Source organism: Haliotis cracherodii, unplaced genomic scaffold, assembly GCF_022045235.1.
Source record: "Haliotis cracherodii isolate W230 unplaced genomic scaffold, xgHalCrac1.p SCAF_7, whole genome shotgun sequence".
NCBI lineage: Eukaryota > Metazoa > Mollusca > Gastropoda > Lepetellida > Haliotidae > Haliotis > Haliotis cracherodii.
The window spans coordinates 114872-142538 of NW_027266330.1; the positions used below are offsets into that span (position 1 = coordinate 114872).

A 27667-nucleotide genomic window follows, 5' to 3' on the forward strand; every position below is an offset into this window, starting at 1 on the left:
AGTCCAGATTTGAAGAGGTCGTATTAAGACGATGTCGTATTGGCCACAGCAGATATACGCACGAATATTTATTAAAAGGTGAGGATCCTCCGTTTTGCATCCCTTGTGATGAAAGAATCACGGTCAAGCATGTCCTGCTTGACTGTGTTGATTTTTCCATCACAAGGGATAAATATTTAAAGATTACATCTATGAAGGATTTTTTAATATTAGTTCTCATTTAGTTATTGTTTTTTTAAAAGAAATTGAATTGTTCCAAAAATTTTGATTAATATGTTGAGTATATAATATAGTGTTTTATAATTGGCAAAATAAATGTGATAACTGAGATTGATAGTGGCTGTATCCTCGAAGGGGGTTGAAGTAATGTAAAATTATTGTCCCCTGGAGAGGGTATGTAAGACCACGTCTTTCATTGTAGATTTATTCTTACCATATCTTTTAACCGTAGAATATATGTTGTTTTAATTTGGCTTAATGTGTTAATAATTGCCAACACCTGAAGGGATGATGTAAATCCAGCTTGGGTCCATGCAGGTAGCAAATGTACTGTAAGTCCCCATGGTCCCCAGTATGGTGATCTACCTTTGGAGTTGTTGGAGATCATAGCCTGTTTTTATAATGTATTGTTATGTATCGTAATATCAATTTTATGATTCCATACTAGTTTTAAATATTTCTCTGTGATAAATCTAGTTATTTTACTGCCCATCGTTGGCAGGTTTTTTATACGTTTTCAAAGTATTTATAATATTTAACCTTTGATAGTCACGATATGGCTGAAATATTGCCGATGTGACTTAAAATTTAACTCACTCACTCACTCAATCTGCAACAGTCTGATCTACAAGTGTTATATGACAAACTACCTAAACCATGTGTCATCATGGGCGACTTAAATGGTCACAACCCGCTCTGGGGTGGTAGCCATACCAACTCTAAGGGGAAGGTCCTTGAAGAGTTTATTTCAAATAATGATTTATGTATCTCGAATGATGACTCACTCACCTATTTACACCCTGCAACTGGTACATACTCTTCGCTGGATTTGGCACTCACAGATTCCAGCTTGTATAATGACTTTGAATGGTCAGTTTATGATGACCTGTGTGGAAGTGATCACTTTCCAACAATACTTTCACCTGTTCATCCTGCTGATGTTCCGCCTTCGTCCCGATTTAATTTTACGAAGGCCAACTGGTCTTTGTTTGAAACGTTATGCAAAAGCACACTAAAAGTCGATTTATTTGTTAATGCTACTGACCCTATTCAATATTGATGAATTAACGAAAATTGCAGATCAATGTATTCCAAAATCCTCTACCAATCCACACATACGGAAACCATGGTATACTGATGATTGTAAACAAGCTAGAAAGACTAGGAAGAAGGCCGAAAAATATTTCCGCAAACACCCGTCAGTCCATAATTAATTTAAACAAATTTAAGGTATTAAATGCTAAAGCCCGTCGCATATTCAAGCAAACTAAACGCCAATCTTAGCAAACCTATGTATCTAAAATTAATTCAAGAACTCCTATGTCCAATGTTTGGAATATGGTACAAAAAAATAAAGGAAAAGGTTCAAGATCTAGTGTTCACCATCTCAAGGAAGGTGACACATTGCTTACGAATACATCTGATATTGCCAATAAACTTGGAGAATCTTTAGCTAACCATTCGTCCTCATCAAATTATACATTGAAATTTCAGAAACTTATAGAACATGAAGAAAAAAAGAAAATTAATTTTCATTCTGATAATGGTGAGGACTACAATGAACTTTTCTCCCTCCATGAACTACACACTGCGTTAGGGCAAGCTCATGATACAGCTACAGGGGCTGATACTATCCATTATCAACTACTAAAGCATTTACCTGACATTTGTCTTGAAGTAATGTTAAGTCTTTTCGACAATATATGGACATCTGGAAATTTCCCTTCATCTTGGCGGAATGCTGTTGTCATTCCTATACCTAAACCTGGTCGGGATCATACTGATCTGTCAAATTACAGGCCAATCTCGCTTACTAGCTGCGTTTGTAAGAGCATGGAAAGAATGGTCAACAATAGATTAATATGGTACTTAGAAACCAATAATCTTATAACAAATATTCAATGTGGTTTTAGGAAAAATAGAAGTACTGTTGACCATTTGGTTAGATTGGAGACATTTGTGAAAAATGCTATAATTAATAAACAACACGCTGTGTCGATATTTTTCGACTTAGAAAAGGCATATGATACCACCTGGAATCATGGGATTTTAAAAGATCTTCATGACATGGGATTGAGAGGACATATGCCTAATTTCATATAACAGTTTTTAACAAATAGGCATTTCCAGGTTCATGTGGGTTCAACCTTGTCAGATATTTATGATCAAGACCAAGGTGTCCAACAAGGTAGCATACTATCAGTGACGTTGTTCAGTATAAAAATTAATAGTCTAGCTAAGGTTTTAACTGACAGTGTAGATGGGTCATTATTTCGAGGGGTTAGTGCCAGAACCACTTATCTCCATTTTCCCTAGATGTGAGAAATCCCACTTCAAAAGTTTGAAATGGTGCTAAAAAGCACCACTTGAAGTTTTATTAGCAATATTGTTTCCAGCCATTGTCATTAAGTGTGCCAAACAGTATATCTTGTTTTTTCAACATAACATTGATATTAATATGTAATAAAGATAACCTGAAATATATACGATGTTCTGGCATATCTCTTCCCCAAAGAAATTCAGCTAGACTTTCAGCCAAAGCGAAGTAAATAAAGGCAACTCCATCTGGCAGCATAAACATTATACAGGAAAGGGGAAATGTGAGGCCCAGATCCTTGTAAACAGAAGTGATACATTGTGGCCCTGATAAATGATAACATTTCTGCTTGCGTCAAATTACCCCAAACACAGGACATACGTTTATGCTTCAGAAACTTTCTCAATGAGCAAGCCAATTAATAGCAATAACAGCTTATCTCCCGACAGCTGGTAATGGCTCAACCACAGAGTCTGCGTGACACACAGGCTGATACCTTTATATCCTGGTGTAAGCTGACACTCTAAAGCATCGCTTGCTACAAACACGTGGTTATAATCACTTACCAGCTTTAACGATTATCTGGCATTGCCTAAAAGAACTAAAGTAATGTCAGTGTTGCCTTTACCAAACATTGTTCATTTTATTAAATGCTGTACATTTACATTTACATTGCGTTGTTTGTTTCAAAACTAAAAAGCTAATTAGTCTGCAAAATTAAGTTAATGTCAGGCTGTAATGCTAATGAGTGGAAATGTGTCACACAAAGTTAATGGAGAAACGTTACTCTATAAATTATAGATGAATAGAAGATCCTTTTAAAACCTTTGAGCAATTATTTGTTTATGTAAATATATATTCTTTTATAAAACAGTGGGTACATATTTAGCTTAGTATCTATATACCAGTATATAATATGTAAAGAGTGATAGATAAATAGATAGACATATCTGTACCCAACGTTCAATTTTCAAAATGGTGACATAACTCGCAGTATTCACAAAAAATATAATACTTTTTCCAGCTGAGCTTCATTCAAAGTCAATTTATGAACATACAAATACCTGGTACTGCAATTCTTAAGATCAGTTATCTCAGATTGTATTCGGATATCCAACCTAGCTGTCATAAGACATTTTAATGTGGTTACAATCATTTTACGTTCCTAACAGTAAATGGAATTCTTAGCTTGAACATTCACGCGATTGTTGTGGCTCACTAAAAAGGAAATTAATAAGGAAGTAATGCAGGAACTTGTCAGATATAATATAGCCAGGATCAGCATTTCAGCAATGTCAGACTTCCACAAATCTGAGTCGGGTATTCATGTTTAACTGCGGCATAGTATCTCAGCGGGCTGGCACAATAATATTGGCATTAGTCCGGACTAGTGCAATCACACGCACTTACGCACGCACGCGCGTACTCACACATAGCTATATTAGTGCGATAATGAACACAGCACCACAGTCACACATCATATTATGCAATGTCTGTGTCATAGTCTTCCTCCATAGCATCTGGTACCGGTAGACAATCAGGTCTGTTACCAGTTGGGAGAGCTTTGTAGTACTCATGATATTCGCTTGGAATAATGACAGATCTACAAAGAGATAACAAGTCTTTCTTCTTCGCATGTGATATTTCTTGCTTCCCAGTGTATCTACAAGTAAGGGAGTTGGTTGTGTTCAGAGGTCTTCCTCGTCTACTGCCTGCTGTAACCTTGATTTCTCTGAACTGCTCATCATTGTGTTCAGTTTTGAAGTAAACGCTGTCAGGGCTAGTCTTCATAAACCGCAGCCAGCGAACATTTAGCCAGTTAACTCTACCACCATCCGTGTCCACTTTAATATTTTTCAGTCTTTGATGTGCCAATTTCTTGAAGTCCATTACATCCGTGTGTTTGATTGGAATAACGAGATAGGGGTCCTTCCTTCTTGCCATTCAGTATCCCACTGGCTGGGAACAAAAATACTTGTCTTCTTTTTGGCGAATTCAATACTGGAATGAATTGCATCGCACTCCATTTGGGTGTGTCCTGGCTCCAAGAATTTATGGTCAATGACATCAATGTGGTCAGTGGTAGTGACAGCATGAAGTAGGGAAGCAGCAATATATTGGTTCCTATTCTGCCCTGTGCATGTATCTGAATACAGGATAACATGGTTGATGTTAGGAGGCATTGCTTTCAACTGTATTTGTAAACATGATGCAATTTCGCATGAACCTTTCTGGGCATCAACCTCTGACCACAGAAAACATGTACCGCTCTTGTGAACAGCATCATGCACTGTGAAATTATAACAATTAAGTTTTCTCATATAGAAAATTTCGCTAACTAGCGAACATGGCGTGTACAATACTGCCTCAAGGTCAAATGTTCCAACAAAGACAGAGGATTCTGTCAAGGCAAGTGCTTTGTCCTTAATCTTTGCCTCTCGAGCTCTGATTTTTCTGGCTTGGTGTTCATTGAAATCCTTTGTTAATTGTTCTGTCAGGCAACCAGTGTCTCTTTCTCTGTAATATTGCTGACAAAGCGAACACTGGTCCTTCTTTGGTACATGGAAAGAAAAATGATATTCTTTATTGAAGACGTTTCTGTAGAGTGATGAGGACACTGGTTCTTTGTTGTCTGCAGCACACCTTTCCTTATAAAGTTCATACATCTTTCTAATATTCAATTCTGGTCCTAAAAATTGCCTGTTTGTATCTTTTCTTGTGTAGTGGGCATCCATCTTAGGAAATGACTCAATGTGTTCCCTTACTTTTGTCAAGCGATCACTGGCAGTTTTATTGTGTGGCTTATGTCTACCGCGACGTTCTGTGCTCCCAAAGGTTCCCTGGCTCTTGTGCTGTAAGGCATGGTTGATGTATGACTCCCCAATGTCAAGAGTCTTCATGAAACACTTCTTGCAAACAAGATGTCTTGTTCCTTCCCACTGTAGATTAAATGCCCGATAGACTTGGCGTTTCTTTTCCACCTTTTTTTCACTGTCATCCAGGTATGTACGGGTTTTCTTTTCATCAGTGTTGGAACAAACAAAATCCTTTTGCCTTTCATATGATGTCAAGCTTATAAATGCTTTAAATATACTGTGTCAAGCTTCTTCGGGGATCTTCTGGGTGCACTTATATCTACATTTTGAGCAGTCGACTGCTTTAACGGATTTTCCTTTCATGGTCTTCCCTTGCTGGTTCACATATTCCATTCCACCTAATCTCAGGTGTTTCCTTTGATTTTTTAACCATGTCTCGGGCGCCGCACGTCTCTTTCTAAACAGCACCTTTCTAGGAGGTGTATGGAAGGCTGCCGACTTTCTTGGAGTTGCTGATCGAGATGGGTTCTGTTTGTTTGGGGTTGATGCTGTATTACCTGATGACACTGTGTCGGCACCATGCTGTGAAGAAACTGGAACTGGACTTGAAGTATTTGAACTGATCACAGGACCTTCTGGCATTACATGGTTGCGTTCATTTACAGCAGGACAAGAAACATCAGAGATGCTGATGGACTGGAGACAACTTGCAGCTGATGTCGACGTTCCAGGACAGGTAGCCCTAGAAGCAGATGCTTCTGTTGTTTCATGTTGAGTACTTGAGTACTGAGAAGATTTTGTGATGTTATTTTCTATCATTGTGTTTGACAAATGGTTAGCCAGTGGTGTGCATGCATCATAAAGATTTTCAATACCTTTTATGGATGTTAATGCGAGGATTATTCTTCTCTCAGTGCATTGTTGACGAATTGTAGGTTGGACATCAATTACAGGAGTTGATGCCTTGCTGGAGAAAATACGGACACCACGACCTGACCAGTTAGCAAGTGCTAATGGCAGGAAATCAGCAACCTTATTGGTGAAATATCCATTCCTGCGAAGATGTTCCACTTCCAGTGAATAACTTTGCCATGTTTCCAGGTTGTTTTCCTCAACTTCAGCATAGAAATCGGAATAAGTGAATATATTATCATCAAGATGATCACACAGTTGTTTCCTCAGTTCACATTCACTCACATTAAGTTGAAGTGCAGAAGCCTTAAAAAAGCAATTTCCATCAGCCGGTACCTTCAGTAACTTGTATCCATTACAATGCAGAAGTTGTTCTTATCTCTCAGTGTGAAACTTTTTCATTTTAGATTCATACATGTACAGTAAACTACGGTTATAACGAACTCAAAGGGACTACTAATTTTAGTTCGTTATAACCGTAGTTCGTTATATGTACATATACAGCATTAGTACAGCAAGTAGTCGGGACCAAAAAGTAAGTTCGTTATATCCGTCAGTTCATTATAAGCGTGTTCGTTATAACCGTAGTTTACTGTAGTTGGTATGACTTTCATGTAATGTCTTCAGAACAACAGTTTCCTCCAATTCCCCACTTGACCTTTCATGAAATTTGCTATGAACAATATTCTTCTGATTTGGTATTGTCAATTCTGTTTCCGATTCAGTGGTGTCAGACGAGTATAAATCTTCTTCATTCGGAAGGTACTCTTCTGATGATGTTTCGATGCTACTTTCAACATGTGTATGTCTATATTTCCCCAAATAAATTAAAGGTTCGGCATCAGAGCTGTCAAATTCATTTTCATTTACTCCCTCACTGGTATTACTGGGACGTGGCTCTATGTAGTCTTGAGGGGCTTTCATATGCGCTGCCGACAAAGGATCTGTGTTGTCAGTAGTTTGTACCTGATTAGCATCCATGTTGGTTGCCGTCAATGGATCTGTGCTGTCAGTGGTTGGTAGCTGATCAGTTTCCATGTTGGTTGCCATCAATGGATCTGTGTTGTCAGTGGTTGGTAATTGATTAGCTTCCATGCTGGTTGCCGCCAATGGATCTGGGTTGTCAGTGCTTGGTTATTTATTAGCTTCCATGTTGGTTGCCGCCAATGGATCTGTGTTGTCAGTGGTTGGTTGCGGATTTGGTTCCATGCTCGTTGCCGTCAATGGATCTGTGTTGTCAGTGGTTGGTAGCGGATTCGGTTCCATGTTGGTTGCCGTCAATGGATCTGGGTTGTCAGTGGTTGGTAGCTGATTAGCATCCATGTTGGTTGCCGTCAATGGTTCTGCGTTGTCACTGGTTGGTAGCAGATTCAGTTCCATGTTGGTTGCCGTCAATGGAACTGGGTTGTCAGTAGTTGGTAGCTGATTAGCTTCCATGTTGGTTGCCGTCAATGGATCTGCGTTGTCACTGGTTGGTAGCGGATTCGGTTCCATGTTGGTTGCTGTCAATGGAATTTGGTTATCAGTGGTTGGTAGCGGATTCAGTTCCATGTTGGTTGCCGTCAATGGAACTGGGTTGTCAGTTGTTGGTAGCTGATTAGCATCCATGTTGGTTGCCGTCAATGGAACTGGGTTGTCAGTGGTTGGTAGCTGATTAGCATCCACCCTGGTTGCTGACAAAGGATCTGTGTTGTGAATGGTTGGTAGCTGATTAACATCCATGCTCGTTGCCGTCAATGGATCTGGGTTGTCAGTGGTTGGAAGCTGATAAGCATCCATGTTGGTTGCCGTCAATGTAACTGGGTTGTCAGTGGTTTGTAGCGGATTCGGTTCCATGTTGGTGGGTGGTTGTGGCACAATATGGTGTAATATCTGATTGTTCTCGATGATACTGCAAGCTTCCAAAATGTCTTGATCTTCGAATTCAGAATCAAACTCACTCATTTTCCAATGCCTATATAAAGAAAACAAAAAACAAAAGAAAACAATACATAGCACTGGTCTTGAAATATTTGTGTATGTGACATTATTTCTCAATTTACAATTTAACTTCATGTATCATATATTTACTCTTATGTAAACTTAACTTGTGTTTATGAAAGATGTTTATGTTAAAAACACAAGTCTCACCCATGTCATTTACATACTATTTTATAGCAAAATTAACAAACAATTCCCTGCGATTATCTGAAAACATCCAAGAACACACTAAAAGTTAACGAACACTCATTTGATAATGACTTAAACATAAAAATCCGTTATATAAATCATCAGACGTGTTGTTGACGTGTTGGAAACTTTATAACAATATAAGAGATCAATTTTCAAAAATTAGTAAAATAACAGATAATTTAATTAAATTTACAGTTTTACTTACCTTAAACGTATTTATGTTGATGAAAATAATTTGGACTATGATATTTCCGTTGTAAGACGTTTGTGTAGTGGGGTTTATCTTCGACACCAGGACCAAGTAATGACCATTAGTATAAGCTGACTGGAATTTAGCCCGGAGATCAGATATAAACATCCTGGGCCATAGAAGGCTAGCACCAGTTAACATAATGTGTGTGTGTAGGGGGGGGACGCTTATCTCTAATCGTAAACACAAAAAGCCAGCACATAACGAGCAGGGATGCTGAACCACTTTCTCTCATTATGTCTACAAAATACCCTGGTTCAAAAAGAAAACACTTAGATGCCAGCTCTTCTGATGAAGAACCTGATCTACAAATAGATTCCTGGGCTCGATTCATTGTAATCGAAGCTTCAGATCACCAACCCTTAAAATTGAATCTGTTTGCCATTTCCAAGGCCATCAATGGTTGTTGTGGCAAAGTAGAAAATGTCTCCCACCTGCGTAATGGCTCCATACTTGTATAGTGTGCAAGAAGACAGCAATTTCTGAACCTGCTATCAATCAGCCAATTTGGTCATGGTGCAAAGACCTGCACTCTCAGTACAATCTGTGCCCACTGCAGTGGGTCACATGAAAGCACTGCACAAAGCAACTGGAGGATCTTCAATCCTGGTAAGGCAAGGTATTATTCATAGCCCTGTTCCTCTGAATACACCTCTACAAGCTACCGCAGTTCGTATCACTGTGCACATTGTTTTTACTCTGTGCTCTCTTTACATTCCTCCATCTACATCTCTTCAGCTAACCGATCTTCAAGCTCTCTATGACCAGCTTCCTAAGCCCTGTATTATCATGGGCGATATGAACGGTCATAATCCACTTTGGGGTAGTGATCATACAAGCAGTAAAGGCAAGCTCTTAGAAGATTTTATTTCCAACAATAATCTATGCCTTTTTAACGATAATTCCAACACATATTTACATCCTGGTACAGGCACATACTCTTCTTTGGATTTGTCTGTTACCGATTCAAACCTGCTGAATGAATTTGAGTGGTTGGTCCACGATGACCTCTGTGGAAGTGACCACTTTCCAACCATATTAAATCCTATTACCCCATCTGATGTTCCTCCATCATCTCGATGGAACTTTACAAAAGCCAACTGGCCTCTATATGACATTCTCTGTACAGAAAAACTAACACCTGATCATTTCACTGACGTTACTGACTCAATACAATGTTTTTCTGATGAACTTATCAATATAGCTGAAAAATGTGTTCCTAAGTCCTCTGGAATTCCCCACATGCGTAAACCATGGTTTACCGATGACTGCAAGCAAGCTAGGAAGGCGAGGAAAAAGGCTGAGCGTTATTTCCGTCGCCATCCTATGGTCCATAACTTAAACAAATTCAATATATTAAATGCTAAAGCAAGGCGAACATTTAAACAAAGTAAACGCCAATCTTGGCGAAATTATGTGTCAAAAAAATTCTCGGACGCCCATGTCCAAGGTATGGAACATGGTCCAAAAAATCAAAGGTAAGGGCACTAAATCTAGTTTTCACCATCTTAAAGATGGGGGCCAATTACTAACTCATAAATCAGATATTGCTAATAAAATTGGTGAAACTTTGGCAAAACACTCTTCCTCATCAAACTATGTACCTCAATTCCAAAAGTATCAAAAACAGCAAGAAAAGAAACCTATTAATTTTAATTCAGATAATGGGGAAGATTATAATGAACTATTCTCTATTCATGAACTCCATACTGCCCTTGGACAAACTCATGATACTGCTACAGGAGCTGATAACATACATTATCAACTCCTGAAGCACTTACCCGAATCATCCTTAGAAACACTATTGAATATTTTTGATGTCATTTGGACCTCAGGGAAGTTCCCTCCTTCGTGGCGTGATGCTATTGTTGTCCCGATACCCAAGGCCGGTCGAGATCATACTGACCCATCAAATTATCGACCAATATCATTGACAAGCTGCGTTTGCAAAACCATGGAACGCATGATAAACAATCGTCTCCTGGAATGGTACCTGGAATCCAATAATCTTATTACTAACATACAATGTGGTTTCCGGGAAAAACAGAAGTACCATCGAGCATTTGGTTCGCTTAGAATCATTTGTTAAAAATGCAATAATAAACAAACAACATGCAGTGTCTATCTTCTTCGATCTAGAAAAAGGATATGACACTACATGGAAACATGGTATTTTAAAAGATTTACATGATTTTGGATTACGAGGCCGTTTACCTCAATTTATATCCGAATTTTTAACTGACCGGCAATTTCAGGTCCGAGTGGGTTCTACCCTGTCTGATCATTATAATCAGGATCAGGGTGTCCCACAAGGAAGCATCTTGTCTGTCACATTGTTTAGTATTAAGATAAATAGTTTGTCTAAAGTTTTAAATGATTCGATTGATGGATCGCTCTTTGTGGATGATTTTAATATTTCATGTCGTGGCAAAAACATGCATACTATTGAAAGGCAGCTTCAGCTATGTTTAAATAAAATCCAGAAATGGTGTCTCGAAAATGGTTTTAAATTTTCAAAATCTAAAACCAACTGTATACATTTTTGTAGGAAATATAAACCCAATACAGATCCAGAATTAATTTTAGATAACACTCCCATTAAAGTTGTAAAGGAAGCCAAATTCTTAGGTCTTATATTCGATCATCATTTGACCTTTCTGCCCCACATTAAATACTTAAAGAATAAGTGCTTGAAGGCCCTAGATTTATTAAAAGTTGTCTCAAATTGTAAGTGGGGAGGGGATAAAAAAAACCTCCTCCAACTATATCGAACACTTATCCGCTCGAAACTTGATTATGGCTCCATCATATATGGTGGGGCCTGTAAGAGCAATTTAAAATTACTTGACACCATTCATCATCAGGGCCTGAGGCTTTGCCTTGGAGCCCTCAGAACTTCACCTGTTCCTAGCTTGTATGTGGAAGCTAACGAGCCTTCCCCAAAACACCGTCGCATTAAATTAGCTCTCCAATATATCTCTAAATTCCAATAACTCCAATCCAGCATATGACTGTGTTTTCAATCCCCTTTACGGTAATCTATTCAAAACAAAATCTTCTCTTATTCCACCACTAGGAATACGACTACAAGCAGATATTTCTGCTGCTAACATTAACCTTGGTAATATAGCCCCCACTCAGCTTTTCTCTTCTCCACCATGGCAGTTAGTACATCCAGAGGTGGATCTAACTTTAGCTAAACTGAAGAAATCTGACACAAATCAACTAATTTATCAACAACAATATAATGAATTAAGGAACACATATAATACTTACAAATCCATATTTACAGATGGATCCAAGGGTGGTGCCGCTGTTGCCAGCGCCACTGTCATTGGATCCAGGACCATATCATCTAGATTACCGAATGACAGTTCTATTATTACAGCGGAATCACAGGCAATATTAACTGCTCTTAAATATATCCATACCCAATCTAAACATAAACGGTTCATTATCTTCTCTGATTCACTTTCTGTCTTCAGGCAATTAATAATATATCTTGTCATCATCCACTTTTACGTGAAATCATTGAACGACATCGTCTTTTGTTGGTTACCAAGCCATGTTGGTATCATTGGTAATACAATGGCCGATGCTGCTGCAAAAGCAGCACTCACCAAACCTGTGACACCACTTCTTCTACCATACACTGATTAAAACCCATAATTAGATCTTACATCACTGATCTAATGCAAAGGAAGTGTGACACTCAAGTAGGTATAAATAAATTACATGAACTTAAACCAACTATCGGCTACACCTACTTGGGCTGTCAGTCAAGATTTGAGGAGGTCATGATACGATGATGTCGTATTGGCCATAGCAGGTATACAAACGATTATTTGTTGAAAGGTGAGGATCCTCCATTTTGTATTCCTTGGGATGAAAGAATCACCGTCAAGCATGTCCTGCTTGACTGTGTTGCTTTTTCCATCACAAGGGATAAATATTTTACATCATCATCAATTAAGGATCTTTTTAATAGAATCAATTCTCATTTAATCATAGGTTTTTTAAAAGAAATTGAACTTTTTGATAAATTTTGAATTGTGTACATAGCTATATTTTATATTGGTAATGTATAATTTGTAACTTAGATTGTCAGTGGCGATATCCTCAAAGGGGGTTGAAGTAGCGTAAAATTATTGACCCCCTGGTTATGTAAGACCACATCATTCAAAGTACATTTATTCTTACCTCGGTTTTAAAACGTAGTATATTTGTTTCTTTTAATGGTTGGCTAAAATTGCATACCATTACCAGCAGCTAAAGGGTTGGTGTAAATCCTACTTGGGAGCCGTGCAGGTAGCAAAAATAATGTAAGTCCACTCGGTCCCTTGTTAGGTGGCCTAACTTTGGTTGCTGGTGATCTATAGCCCATTTTTATATTGTCTTGTTGATTATAAATGTTTTGTTTTAACTGTTATCAACTAGTTTTACAATTGAACCTGTGATATTCTAGTTATCTTACTGTCCATCGTTGACAGCCTTTTATTAATTCCAAATGTAATTATTATAACTGTTTAGTCGCGATATGGCTGAAATACTGCCGATGTGACTATAATTTTCACTCACTCACTCACTCACTCACCCAGACGGGTGGTAGAATGGGCCCGGTTTTATCAATTGGCTGGTCACGCCATGCCCTGTGCATGGTCCGCTTTGATGTTGCCTCTATATTTACTCATATTCCACAAAATTATTTTGGAAAACATCCATTTGGAAAACAAATTGTATATTCTAAATCTGCCTAGAGTCCCATGCCTGAAGGCGGTGGCTCATGGGCCAATCTGGCATTATTGACCTCCGGGTTCTATTTGTCTTCAGAAAATTGTCAAGGCCGGAACCAGCCTGACGTTATTCTGTTTGACTCTCTTAGCTTCCCGTGTCTGTATTGCTCGAGTATAGCATGCCTGTAACCCTGGTGTTTGTAGTCGGTTTCCATTGCAGCACTGTCCTTGTAGACACTCCATGGTGGGTGGGGAGCAGGGGTGTCGAACATCCTCTTTCCATTATGGCTACCCAACAGATCACTGGTTCTCGACAAAAAAACAAAAGAAGGCATACTGATACAGATCCTGCAATATCTTCTGATGAGGATTCTGTACAAAATATTGACTCTTGGCCTCGATTTCTGGTTGTTGAAGGGATTGATGGTGAGCCTCTCAAACTCAATCCCTTTGTAGTTTCGAAATCTATCGAAGGTATTTGTGGTACTGTGAAAAATGTCACTCGTCTTCGTTCCGGTCACTGCTCGTGGAGTGTGCAAGGAGACAGCAGTCTCTGAATCTACTCAATGCTGATCATTTTGCACATACAGAGATTGTTGTCTCTGTGCATAAAAAACTCAATTCATGTAGAGGCATTGTTCGTGACCGTGCGAAGTGCCTCTCAGATATGTCAGAAGATGAAATTGTAGCAGAATTGAAACCTCAAGGTGTATCTTCAGTTAAACGGTTCAGCAGAAAAGATGGTAACAACATCATCCAAATTAATACGTACCTTTTTACGTTCAATCTCGCAAAACTTCCAACCTCAATAGGCACTCGTAAAGAGCAACTGCCTCGTGGTGAGTGCTGGGTAGCGCTAATAGCTCTTCCCCCGTGTGGAACCGGGGTAGAATATTTCCACAGCACCCCATTGCTGGTCGTAAGAGGCGACCAAAGTGGGCAGCCCGTTTGCTGTGGGTTGCGTCCCTGTGTCAGCGGAGGACGGGATTCTGGTAGTTGAGGGCACTGGTTCCTGGAACTGTGTTCCTTTGCCCAACACACTACTTCGACCCTTACTTCGCCTAGACGGGTGGTAAGATGGGCCCGGTCTTATCAATCGGCTGGTCATGCCAGGCCCTGTGCGTAATATTGTACATGCACTCCTGTGTTGTATTATAATTTATATTTTGGACTTGGCCATGCATACTTTGTATGAATTACCAATTTTGGATTGAATAAATTGCCTAGAGTCTTACGCCAGAAGGCGGTGGCTCATGGGCCAATCTGGTGATGTTGACCTCTGTATTCTGTATGTCTCCAGTTTCTTGTCATGGACTGAACCTGCCTGGCACTACATCTGGTAGATAAATATAGCTATTCAAGTCATATTTGCTGGAGTATAGCATCCCTGTATCCCTGGTGTCAGCATCCTGGATATCCGGTGCAATTTGACACCGTCCTTGTTGTCACTCGGTGGTGGGTGAGGGAGCAGGGGTTTGGAATTATTTTCTTTCATCATGTCACTACAACAATCTGGTTCCTCTCGGAATGAAAAGAAGAGACGTATTGAGGATATAGACCACTCATATGGAAATACTTCTTCAAACATTGATTCTTGGGCTAGATTCTTAGTTATTGAGGCTAGCGATAAATTACCTATCAAACTGAACCCGTTTGCTATCTCTAAAGCAATTTCTTGAATTTGTGGAGAGGTGAAAAATGTCACCCGTCTTCGTAGTGGCTCACTTCTGGTTGAGTGTGCACGGAGACAGCAATCTCTCAATCTTTTGTCTAATAAAACTTTTGCCAATATTGAGGTTGCTGTGTCTGTGCACAGAACACTGAATTCTTGCAGAGGCATCGTTCGCGACAGGGCTCGTTGCTTGTCTGACATGTGGGAAGAGGACATTGCTGCGAAGTTGGAGGAGCAAGCTGTCACCGCAGTAAAACGTTTCACTGTCAAGAAAGATGGTGTAATATCAAACACTAACACGTATCTCTTGACGTTTGCGCGTACATCAATTCCGCAATCAATTAAGGCAGGTTATTTCAATATCGGAGTGGAGGTGTATGTCCCCAATCCACTCCAATGTTACAAATGCCAACAGTTCGGTCATGGGTCAAAGTCTTTTAACAACTCTGTGGTGTGCCATCTTTGTAGATTTTTACTGCTTCAACTGTCATGGCCCACATCCTGCATCATCAAGGTCCTGCCCTGTGTGCCGAAGAGAATCAAACATTATGAAAATCAAAAGTGAAAAAAACATTTCTTATCTAGAGGCCAAGAAACTGTTCACACATCAAACCTCAGCTCCTGCCAATATAACATACTCTGCTTCAGTCACTCGTTCTGTAACAACTTCTTGTATTTCATGTCAGACTGACTTAACATGGGTCAAGTCAGTCTATTTCCATAGCCACTCAGTCCAGTGCTGGATCTCAGACAGAGAGGCAGCCCGAGACAAATTCTCAGACAGAGAGTCAACCTGAGAAAATTTCTCAGACAGAGAGTCAGCCCGAGAATAAATCTTCAACGTCTATGTCACTACCGGACACCATTCCTTTGACAAGAAAAGAAAAAAAGAAATTCAATAGAAAACCAACAACAAACGTCCCTACATGTTCAGAGGTTCCTCTACAGAACTTCTTTGGACCTCTGGATATGGAGGTCACCCTGTACTCACATTCCCTTGAAAGATCTCCAATTGAGCCACCATGACTCAATTGCCCAATCTAATGCAATGGAATTGCAGAGGACTTAGACATAATTTCAATGAGATCCAATTATTGATACAAGATTTAAAGCGGTCAGCACTATGTCTTCAAGAAACCTACCTCAAAAGTACAGATAAGTTTACTTTAAGACAGTACGATGATTATCATTCCTTTTCTCCTCCCGGAGATAAGGCAACAGGAGGATCAACTATCTTGGTGCGACAGGGCATCATACATAGCCTAGTCCCTCTTAATACAAATCTTCAAACTGTTGCTGTTCATCTGACTCTCCACATTGCTTTTACGTTAAGCTCCTTATATATTCCATATTCCTCTGATCTTCGTCAATCTGATCTTCAAAATCTATATGATCAACTTCCAAAGCCCTGCATTATCATGGGTGATCTGAACGGACACAATCCGCTCTGGGGAAGTACAAATGCTAATAATAAAGGAAAAATAATTGAGGATTTTCTTTCTGACAATAACTTATGTATCTTTAATGATGATTCCAGCACCTATTTACATCCAGCCACTGTTACTTATTCTGCCCTCGATCTGTCACTCACAGACTCTAATTTGTTTAATGAAGTACATGGTCTGTCCATGAGGACCTCTGCGGGAGTGATCATTTTCCCACTATACTTAAGACTGTTAACCCTACTGATGAGCCACCGTCATCCAGGTGGAACTTTACCAAGGCCAATTGGTCCTTATATGAGGTACTGTGTACTGACAAATTAAAACATGACATTTTCAAGAATATTCCAGATCCGATACAGTTGTTTTCGGACCTACTGAATGACATTGCTGACCAAACCATTCCTAAGTCCTCTGCAAATCCCCATATTCGTAAACCATGGTTTACAAATGACTGCAAACAGGCCAGAAAGTGTAGGAAGAAAGCAGAAAAATATTTTCGCAGACATCCTACATTCCATAATTTGGATAAGGTCAAAATTACAAATGCCAAGGCACGACGTGCTTTTAAACAGAATAAGCGTCAATCTTGGAGAAACTATGTCTCCAAAATATATTCCCGTACGCCCATGTCCAAGGTGTGGAACATGGTTCAGAAAATAAAAGGCAAAGGCTCGAATTCTTCTGTTCAGCATCTTCAGGATGGTGATCAATTATTAACTAATAAAACTAAAATTGTAAATAAACTTGGAGAAACGTTAGCCAAACATTCTTCATCATCAAATTATGTCCCGGAGTTTAGAACATATCAGAAACAACAGGAAAAGAAAAAAGTAAATTATAATTCGGACAATGGTGAAGACTATAATGAAGTCTACTCATTACATGAGCTACACACCACACTTGGGCAAGCTCATGATACAGCAACAGGAGATGATGATATCCATTATCAGCTCTTGAAACATTTGCCTGCATCATGCCTCGAAACCCTTTTAGACATTTTTGACCAGATATGGACTTCAGGGAATTTCCCTCCTTCGTGGCGTAATGCCATTATAGTCCCCATACCGAAACCTGGCCGGGATCATAGAGATCCCTCCAATTATCGCCCTGTACCGTTGACCAGTTGTGTCTGTAAAACCATGGAGCGAATGGTAAATAACAGATTAGTTTGGTATCTGGAAACTGGTATCTGGTTTGGTATCTGTTTGTGGATGATTTCAATATATCTTGTCGGGGTAAAAACATGCATGCTATCGAGAGACAACTACAATTATGTCTGAATAAAATACATAAATGGTCGCTTGCCAATGGCTTTAAATTTTCAAAAAATAAAACTAATTGTATACATTTCTGCAGAAATTATAGACCACATAAGGACCCAGAATTGTTTCTATCTGGCACCCGCATCAAAGTTGTTGAGGAGGTCAAGTTTCTCGGACTTATATTTGATCGTCATCTGACCTTCCTCCCACATATTAAATATCTGAAAACAAAATGCTTGAAAGCACTTGACTTACTGAAAGTCGTCTCAAACACTAAATGGGGAGGGGATCAGAAAACCCTTCTCTATTTATACAGATCGCATATTTGCTCAAAACTGGATTATGGTTCCATCATTTATGGTGGAGCCTGTATAAATATTTACAGAAATTAGATTCAATACATCATCAGGGATTGAGGCTCTGTCTTGGAGCTCTGTCAAACCAGAGGTAGACCTAACGCTTGCGAATTTCAAAAAATCAGAAACCAACCCATTAGTCTTCCAGCAGGAATATATCCAATTAAGATCTAAATATGATTGTCACCGCTCTATATTTACTGATGGATCGAAGTATTGTGGCAACACTGCTAGTGCCACAGTTGTTGGATCGAAAATTTTATCTTCTAGAATACCAGATAATAGTTCCATATTTACCGCTGAAGCCAATGCTATACTGGCAGCACTAGAATATATTCAACATCAAAGTAAATGTAAGCAGTTTATCATATTTTCCGATTCATTGTCATGCCTACAGGTACTAAAAAATGGCAACTCGACTCATCCACTGATACTTGATACTTTAGAATTATTTAATACCCTTGCAACTGGCCAATACGACATCGTCTTTTGTTGGTTGCCCAGCCATGTTGCAATTGTTGGCACCACTACTGCTGATGCTGCAGCTAAAGCAGCTCTCAACAAATCTGTGACACAACTTCTTCTTCCATACAGTGATTATCAGCCTGTTATCAGATGTTACATCAGGGACCTTATGCAAAAGAAGTGGGACACCCAAGTTGGTATCAATAAATTACATGAAATAACACCAAATATTGGTTACACCTACTTGGGTTGTCAGTCCAGATTTGAAGAGGTCATCCTACAACGATGTCGTATTGGTCATAGCAGGTATACACATGAGCATATATTGAAAGGTGAGGATCCTCCGATGTGCATCCCTTGTGATGAAAGAATCAAGGTCAAGCATGTCTTGCTTGACTGCATCGATTTTTCCATCGCAAGGGATATATATTTCAAAGCATCAACTATGAAGGACCTTTTTAACAGCGTGAATTCTAATCTAATAATTTGCTTTTTAAAAGAAATATCTTTGTTGCAACATTTTTGAAGATCATGTTTTGTAATTACGTCCTTAATTTTTAAATTGGTATAAATAAATTTGATATCTGCGTGGCTTTTCCCTCAAGGGGGTTGACGTAGCGTAAAATTATTGTCCCCCTATGAGAGTATGTAAGACCACATCATTCACAGTATGTTTATTTCTACCTAAGTTTTAATCGTAGTATACTTGTAATCTTAATTGTTGGCTTAACTTTCACTCAATCACCAGTAGCCAGAGGGATGGTATAAATCCTGCTGGAGTTCCATGTAGGTAGCAAAAGTACCGTAAGTCCCCATGGTACCTAGTATGGTGACCTACCTTTGGCTGTTGGTGATCTTTAGCCCATTTTTAATTTGTATTGTTATGAATAGTTCAAATGTTTATAATGACATGCTAGTTTTAAATATACGTCTGTGATAATCTAGTTATTTTACTGTCCTTTGTAGACAGGTTTTATAGTTCAGTTTTGTATTTCATTAATATATAACTTGATTTAGTCACGATATGGCTGAAATATTGCCGATGTGACTATAAACATTAACTCACTCACTCACTCCATCCTCAATAAAAGCAGGATATTTCAACATTGGAGTGGATGTGTATATACCAAATCCTTTGTTTTAAATGTCAACAATTTGGACATGGAGCGAGATGCTGTCATCACACCCAAGTTTGCTCCCGCTGTAGTGAGTCTCATGATAACACTGACTGCACAAATACCATCAAATGTGCAAACTGCAGCGGTGATCACATGTCCACTTCAAAATCATGTCCATCTTTTATAACACAAACCAAAATTCTGAAAATAAAGTACACCAATGATATTTCATTTAGAGACGCAAATAAACTGGTAACCAGTGAACCAACCACTTCTGCCTCTTCATTGACTTATTCTGCTGCAATCTCATCTTCTCCTATCAAAGCTGATAATGGTTGTCAAACAGCTCTAACCTGGGTGTCGAATGTTCAAAAAATACTGTACCAAATTGATACTGATGACACCAGCACTTCCTCTTCATCAGCTTCCCAAACTGAACCGCTGCCGGAAACTGTAACCTTGCCTGAACCTACCATTCAACCAGACACTGAACCAGACACTGTACCTGACTTGAGAAAAAATAGACCGCTTTCGAAAAGTGAAAAGAAGCAAGGGCCCTTAAACTAGGGAGGTGCCTTTGCCCTTGATTGTTCCTCTGGAGGTTCATAACCCTTTTGATTCTCTGGATATGGAGGTTACTCCATCGCTCCCGCTCACGATCTCCAATTGAGCCCCCATGATTTGTTCTCCCAGTTTAATCCAATGGAATTATAGAGGACTTCGGACCCATTTTAACGACCTTCAGCTATTAATTCAGGATTTAAAACCATCAGCATTTTGTCTTCAAGAAACTTTCCTCAAATCAACAGATAATTTTAATTTAAGACAGTATGATTCCTACCATTGCTTTTCTCCTCCGGGTGATAAAGCTACTGGACGATATTCCGTTATGGTGAGGCAGGGCGTCATTCGAAGTCCTGTTCCTCTGAATACTCCTCTTCAGGCTGTTGCAGTCCGTGTCACATTGAATGTTGTATTTATATTGTGTTCTTTGTACATTCCACCCTCTTATTCTCTGCGACGGTCCGATCTTCAGGCACTTTATGACCAACTCCCTAAACCCTGCGTTCTCATGGGAGATTTGAATGGCCATAACCCACTTTGTGTAGTACTGACTGCAATACAAAGGGTAAATTACTTGAGGAATTTTTCTTAAATAATGATTTATGCATTTTTAATGACGGTTCAACAACTTATCTACATCCGGCAACTGGTACTTACTCTTGTCTGGATTTATCAGTTGTAGATTCTAACTTACTAAGTGAATTTGAATGGTCATCTCAAAGATGGGGATCATTTATTAACTGATACATCAGATATTGCAAATAACTTGGTGAAACTCTGGCTCAACATTCTTCCTCGTCTAATTATGTCACTCAATTTCAAAAATTCAAAAAGCTGCAGGAAAAGAAACCTTTACATTTTAATTCAGATAACGGGGAAGATTACAATGAAATCTTTTCTATTCATGAGCTCAATACAGCACTTGGACAGGCTCATGACACTGCTGCAAGGTCTGATAATATCCATTATCAACTGTTAAAACATTTACCGCAATCCGCTTTTGATATCATTTGATAAAATCTGGATGTCAGGGGAATTTCCTTCTTCGTGGCGTGAAGCTATCATTGTTCCAATACCTAAACCTGGACGTGACCATACAGTTCCTTCCAATTATCGACCCATTTCATTGACTAGCTGCGTGTGCAAAACCATGGAACGCATGGTCAATAATAGATTAACATGGTACTTGGAATCCAATTACTTAATCACAAATATTCAATGTGGATTCCGTAAAAATCGCAGTACCATTGACCATTTAGTTCGATTGGAGTCATTCGTTAAGAATGCCCTTATAAACAAACATCATGCAGTGTCTATCTTTTTCGATCTAGAAAAAGGATATGACACTACATGGAAGTACGGTATTCTAAAAGATTTACATGATTTTGGATTGCGAGGCCGTTTGCCTCAATTTATATCCCAGTTTTTAACTGACAGGCAATTTCAAGTCCGCGTGGGTTCAACCCTGTCTGATCATTATAATCAGGATCAGGGTGACCCACAAGGCAGTATTTTGTCTGTCACTTTGTTTAGTATTAAAATCAACAGTTAAGCAAAGGTTTTAAATGATTCAATTGATGGATCGTTGTTTGTGGATGACTTTAATGTTTCTTGCCGTGGTAGGAACATGCATACGATTGAGAGATGCAATTGTGTTTAAATAAAATCCAAAAATGGTGTTTAGAAAATGGCTTTAAATTTTCCAAATCTAAAACTAACTGTATTCACTTTTGCAGAAAATATAAACCTCACAAAGACCCTGAACTAATATTAGATAACACCCCCATTAAAGTTGTAAAAGAAGCGAAGTTTTTGATCATCATTTAACCTTTTTACCTCATATCAAATACTTAAAGAACAAATGTCTGAAAGCCCTAGATTTGTTAAAAGTTGTCTCTAATTCCAAGTGGGGAGGGGATCAGAAAACCCTCCTCCAGCTATACCGAGCTCTCATACGCTCTAAACTTGATTATGGCTCCATCATTTATGGTGGGGCATGTAAGAGCAATTTAAAATTATTGGACACCATTTATCACCAAGGCCTGAGGCTTTGTCTTGGAGCCTTCCGAACTTCACCTATTCACAGTTTGTATGTGGAGGCTGATGAGCCATCACCTTCAACAACGACGCATTAAATTATGTTTACAGTATATCTCTAAATTATGTTCCACTAAATCAAATCCAGCATATGGCTGTGTTTTTAATCCTCTGTACAAAAATCTCTATAATAAAAAGACATCTCTTATTCCACCACTTGGAATAAGAATACAATCTGATGTTTCTGCTGCCCAAATCAATCTTGACACCATAGCCCCCACTCGGCTGTTCACTTCGCCGCCTTGGCAGTTAGTTAAGCCAGAGGTGAACCTGACAAGTAAACTAAAAAAATCGCACACAAATCAACTAATTTATCAACAGCAATATAATGAATTACGTAGCACGTATGATACTCACGGATCTATATTTACAGATGGATCCAAGGATGGTGACGCTGTTGCCAGCGCAACCGTCATTGGATTCAGGACTATCTCAACCAGATTACCAGATAAATGTTCTATTTTCACAGCGGAGGCAAATGTTATTTTAACAGCTCTAAAATACATCCACAGCCAAACTAAATATAAACAGTTCATTATTTTTTCAGACTCTCTTTCTTGCATTCAAGCTATTAAAAACATGTCTTCCACACATCCACTTTTAATGGAAATTGTTGAATTGTTTACTGATCTTGCTACTGGCCAATACGATATCGTTTTCTGTTGGTTACCAAGCCATGTTGGCATCACTGGTAACACGATGGCTGATGCTGCTGCAAAAGCAGCTCTCAACAAATCTGTGACACCACTTCTTCTTCCCTACAGTGATTATAAACCCGTGATTAGATCTTACATCCGTGATCTAATGCAAAAGAAGTGGGACACTCAAGTAGGTATCAATAAATTACATGAAATTAAACCAACTATCGGTTACACCTACTTGGGCTGTCAGTCCAGATTTGAGAAGGTCATAATGCGACGATGTCATATTGGCCACAGAAGATATACACATGAGTATATATTAAAAGGTGAGGATCCTCCGTTTTGTGTCCCTTGTGATGAAAGAATCACGGTCAAGCATGTCCTGCTTGACTGCATTGATTTTTCCATCACAAGGGATAAATATTTCCAGGTCAAAACTATAAAGGATCTTTTTAATACTATAAGTACTCATTTAGTTATTGTTTTTTTTAAAGAAATTGAACTGTATCATAAATTCTGTTAATATGTTTTGTGTATAATAACTTTTTAAAAATTAGTAGAATGAATTTATATCTGAGATTGTTAGTGGCAGTATCCTTGAAGGGGGTTAAAGTACTGTAAAATTATTGTCCCCCTGAGAGGGTATTGTAAGTCCCTGTCATTCACAGAATATTTACATTTGCTACGCATTTAAACGTAGAATTTCTGTCATTTTAATTGTGGCTAAAATTATGTTCAATCGCCATCGACTGAAGGGATGCTGTAAATCCTGCTAGGGTCCATGCAGGTAGCAAAGGTACTGTAAGTCCCCATGGTCCCTAGTATGGTGATCTACCCTCAGTTGCTGGCGATCTATAGCCTGTTTTTAAAATGTAATGTATATGTATAGTGCTATTGATTTTATTATCACATTCTAGTTTTAAATTTTATTACTGTGATACGTCTAGTTGTTTTACTGTCCCTCGTTGGCAGGTTTTTACATACGTTTCAATATATGTATTATATTTAACTTTTGATATTCACGATATGGCTGAAATATTGCCGATGTGACTTAAAATTTTAACTCACTCACTCACTCACTATAGTCAGTGAATATGGTTTTACGCCGCTTTTAGCTATATTACGGCAATGTCACGTCGGGCACTCGTGAAGAGCAACCTCCTCGTGGTGAGTGCTGGGTAACGCTAATAGCTCTTCCCCCTTGTGGAACCGGGGTAGAATATTTCCACAGCACCCCATTGCTGGTCGTATGAGGTGACCGAATTGGGCAGCCCGTTTGCCGTTGGTTGCGCCCCTGTGTCGGCGGAGGACGGGATTCTGGTGGTTGAGGGCCCTGGTTCCAGGAATATCGGTCCTTTGCCCAATACACCACTTTGACCCTTACTTCGCCTAGACGGGTGGTAGGATGGGCCCGGTCCTATCAATCGGCTGGTCATGCCGAGCCCTGTGCATTAATAATGGTATTTGCACACATGATATTTTTGGAATTATGTTCAACTTGAGGTTTGGCCCTGTTAGTTATAAATGTTGACTCAATTCAATTTCAACTGTATGTTTCTCAAATATATGTATCTCAAATATATGTATTTCAAGTATGTTATTTGCCTAGAGTCCTATGCCCAGAAGGCGGTGGCTCATGGGCCAATCTGGTGGAAAAATGAATCTTTGATTTTTTCTGCTTGAGTATATCATCCTTGTATCCCTGGTGCTGCAAGTCGGAAATCCACTTGTTCTTAGCATTGTCGTTATGATACTCCATGGTGGGTGGGTAGCTCGGATGATGAAACACAAAAAACTCAACATGGATTATGAAACCCCCTCCAAAAAAAAAAACGTACACTTGATACTGATGATGACCAAAGTCCTTCAAAATCTTTAGAATATTGGCCACGATTTCTAATGATTCAGACAACTGACAAGACTCCTCTCAAGCTGAACCCCTTTGCAATATCTAAGGGAGTTCATGGTATTGCAGGCGAGGTTAAAAACATCAAACGGTTGAGATCAGGCTCCATACTAATAGAATGTAGTAAGAAATCACAATCCACGAACCTTCTGTCAACTGTTTCATTTGTCGGCGTTCCAGTTGTTGTCACCGCTCACAGAACGCTCAACACTAGTAAGGGAATTGTGAGAGACAGAGACCACTTGTTCACAGACATGACTGAATCTGAAATAGTATTTGAAATGAGAGACCAAGGTGTTCTGTATGTCAAACGGTTCACAACCCGTAAAGATTCACAACTTGTACCAACTACTACATATCTCTTTTCCTTTTCATCTCCAAATGCTCCAAAATCAATAAAGGCAGGTTACTGCAATATAAATGTTGACATCTACATCCCCAATCCTTTAAGATGTTTCAAATGTCAAAAGTATGGTCATGGCGTCAACACATGCACGTTGTCTGTCACTTGTGCCCACTGTGGTGAGAAAACACATATAACTGATGACTGTGATAGCGACTTTAAAAAATGCACAAACTGTTCTGGGAATCATTCCTCCTTCTCCAAAATATGTCCTATCTGGAAACAACAAATGGAAATTAATAAAATCAAATTTACCAGAAATATAAGTTTTGCTGATGCAAAACAACTCGTCCAGGTTTCAGAATTAAAAGAATCTTATGCAAATGTCACCAGAACATCATCCCAAACAACCCCAAAATTAACTACTACAACAATAAACTGCCAGACAGACTTGATGTGGGTGCACACAGAAACACCCTAAGTATACTCACAAGAACAGTCCACTCAAACTCCAGATTACCATTCTAATACACCAGTTCTCTCTCCAGTTCATGCAAAGTCATCTTCTCTGTCTCAGGAACAATTCTCTTCTCAGCCCGCTCAACAAACTCAATCTGTAACAAATGTGATGCCAATTGTCAAAACCAAAATCAAACAAAGAACAGATCATTCAAAACAATGTCAAAGTGGAAGAGCCTCTAAGGGGTCAATTAACCAGATCCAACTATTTAATAAGTTTGGATCCCTTGAAGAAATGGATGTTTCTGAAAACATCCATCCTAGGGCACACAGCTTGTCACCCTCCAAGAAAGTACGAGTTAGATCCCCCATAAATCCACCTAAGAGATTCCCATAACATTATACAGTGGAATTGTAGAGGACTGAGGACTAACTTCAAGGAACTACATCTGTTAGTCCAGGATTTCAAACCATCAGCATTCTGCCTGCAGGAGACTTATCTAAAACGGACCGAACATTTTAATACACGTCAGTTTCAGGCATTTCATTCTTTTTCTGTGCATCGTCAATTGTTGTTAGGAATGATGTTATTCATAGCCCTCTTATTCTTAACACCAGTCGCCAAACCGTTGCAGTACGACTTACCTTGAACATTGCTCTTACTCTGTGCTCTTTGTATCTTCCGCCTTCGTCAGCTCTTCAGTTGTCTGACCTTCAGAATCTCTATGATCAACTCCCCAAGCCCTGTGTAATCATGGGTGATCTGAATGGCCACAACCCACTCTGGGATGGTACACACACTAACACTAAAGGTAAAATAATTGAGGATTTTATCTTCAATAATGACCTATGTATATTTGATGATGATTCGAGCACTTATCTGCATCCTGCATCTGGAACCTACTCTTCTCTAGATGTGTCTATAACTGATTCTAACCTTCTCAACGAATTTGAATGGTCAGTCCACAATGACCTGTGTGGAAGTGACCATTTTCCAACTATCATTAAAGCAATCAATCCATCTGATATTCCACCTTCAACGAGATGGAATTTTACAAAAGCTAACAGGTCTTTATTTCAGACATTATGCACCAATAAACTCAGACCTGGATGTTTTAGTGATGTTGATGATCCTGTGCAGGCTTTTTCTGACGTTTTAAATGAAATTGCTGATGAATGTATACCAAAGTCCTCTACAAATCCACATATGCGAAAACCATGGTTTAACACCGATTGTAAACAAGCTAGGAAAGCTAGAAAAAGGCAGAGAAATATTTCCGCCATCACCCACCTGTCCACAATCTAAATAAATTCAAAATTTGAAATGCAAAAGCTCGTCGTACTTTCAAACAAAATAAACGCCAATCTTGGCGCAATTATGTATCTAAAATAAATTCCCGAACACCGATGTCTAAAGTTTGGAATATGATACAAAGGATTAAAGGTAAAGGTTCAAAATCTAGTGTTCACCATCTTAAAGAAGGTGACACATTAGTAACTGATAAATGTGATATAGCCAATAAATTAGGAGAAACTTTAGCAAAACATTCATCCTCATCAAATTATTCCCCCAAATTTCAGAAATTTAAAGATCAGCAAGAAAAAAAGGAAATTAATTTTAACAGTGATAATGGTGAGGATTATAATGAAATCTTTTCTATTCATGAGCTGCATACCGCATTAGGACAAGCTCATGATACTGCTACTGGTGCAGATAATATCCATTATCAGTTACTAAAACATTTATCTGATTCATGTTTAGAGACATTATTGACTATATTTGATCATATCTGGACAACGGGTGATTTCCCTTCATCGTGGCGAAATGCTGTCATAATTCCTATACCAAAACCTGGCCGTGATCACACTGATCCAACAAATTATAGGCCAATATCACTTACTAGCTGTGTTTGCAAGACA

The 27667-nt window shown here is 38.9% G+C and overlaps 1 protein-coding gene across 1 annotated transcript; it reads right to left on the reverse strand.

Moving 5' to 3' along the window:
• Window positions 1–7398: 7398 nt before the first annotated feature.
• LOC139447859 (protein FAM186A-like) lies at window positions 7399–8043 on the reverse strand. Its single transcript, XM_071229336.1, has one exon. The coding sequence runs from the start codon at window positions 8041–8043 to the stop codon at window positions 7399–7401; it is 645 nt and encodes a 214-aa protein (XP_071085437.1).
• Between the last annotated feature and the right edge of the window lie 19624 nt (window positions 8044–27667).

What these genes read in the sequence shown, in the direction of transcription:
- LOC139447859 (XM_071229336.1), bottom strand. Translation starts at nt 8,043, where the DNA reads ATGGATGCTTATCAGCTTCCAACCACTGACAACCCAGATCCATTGACG.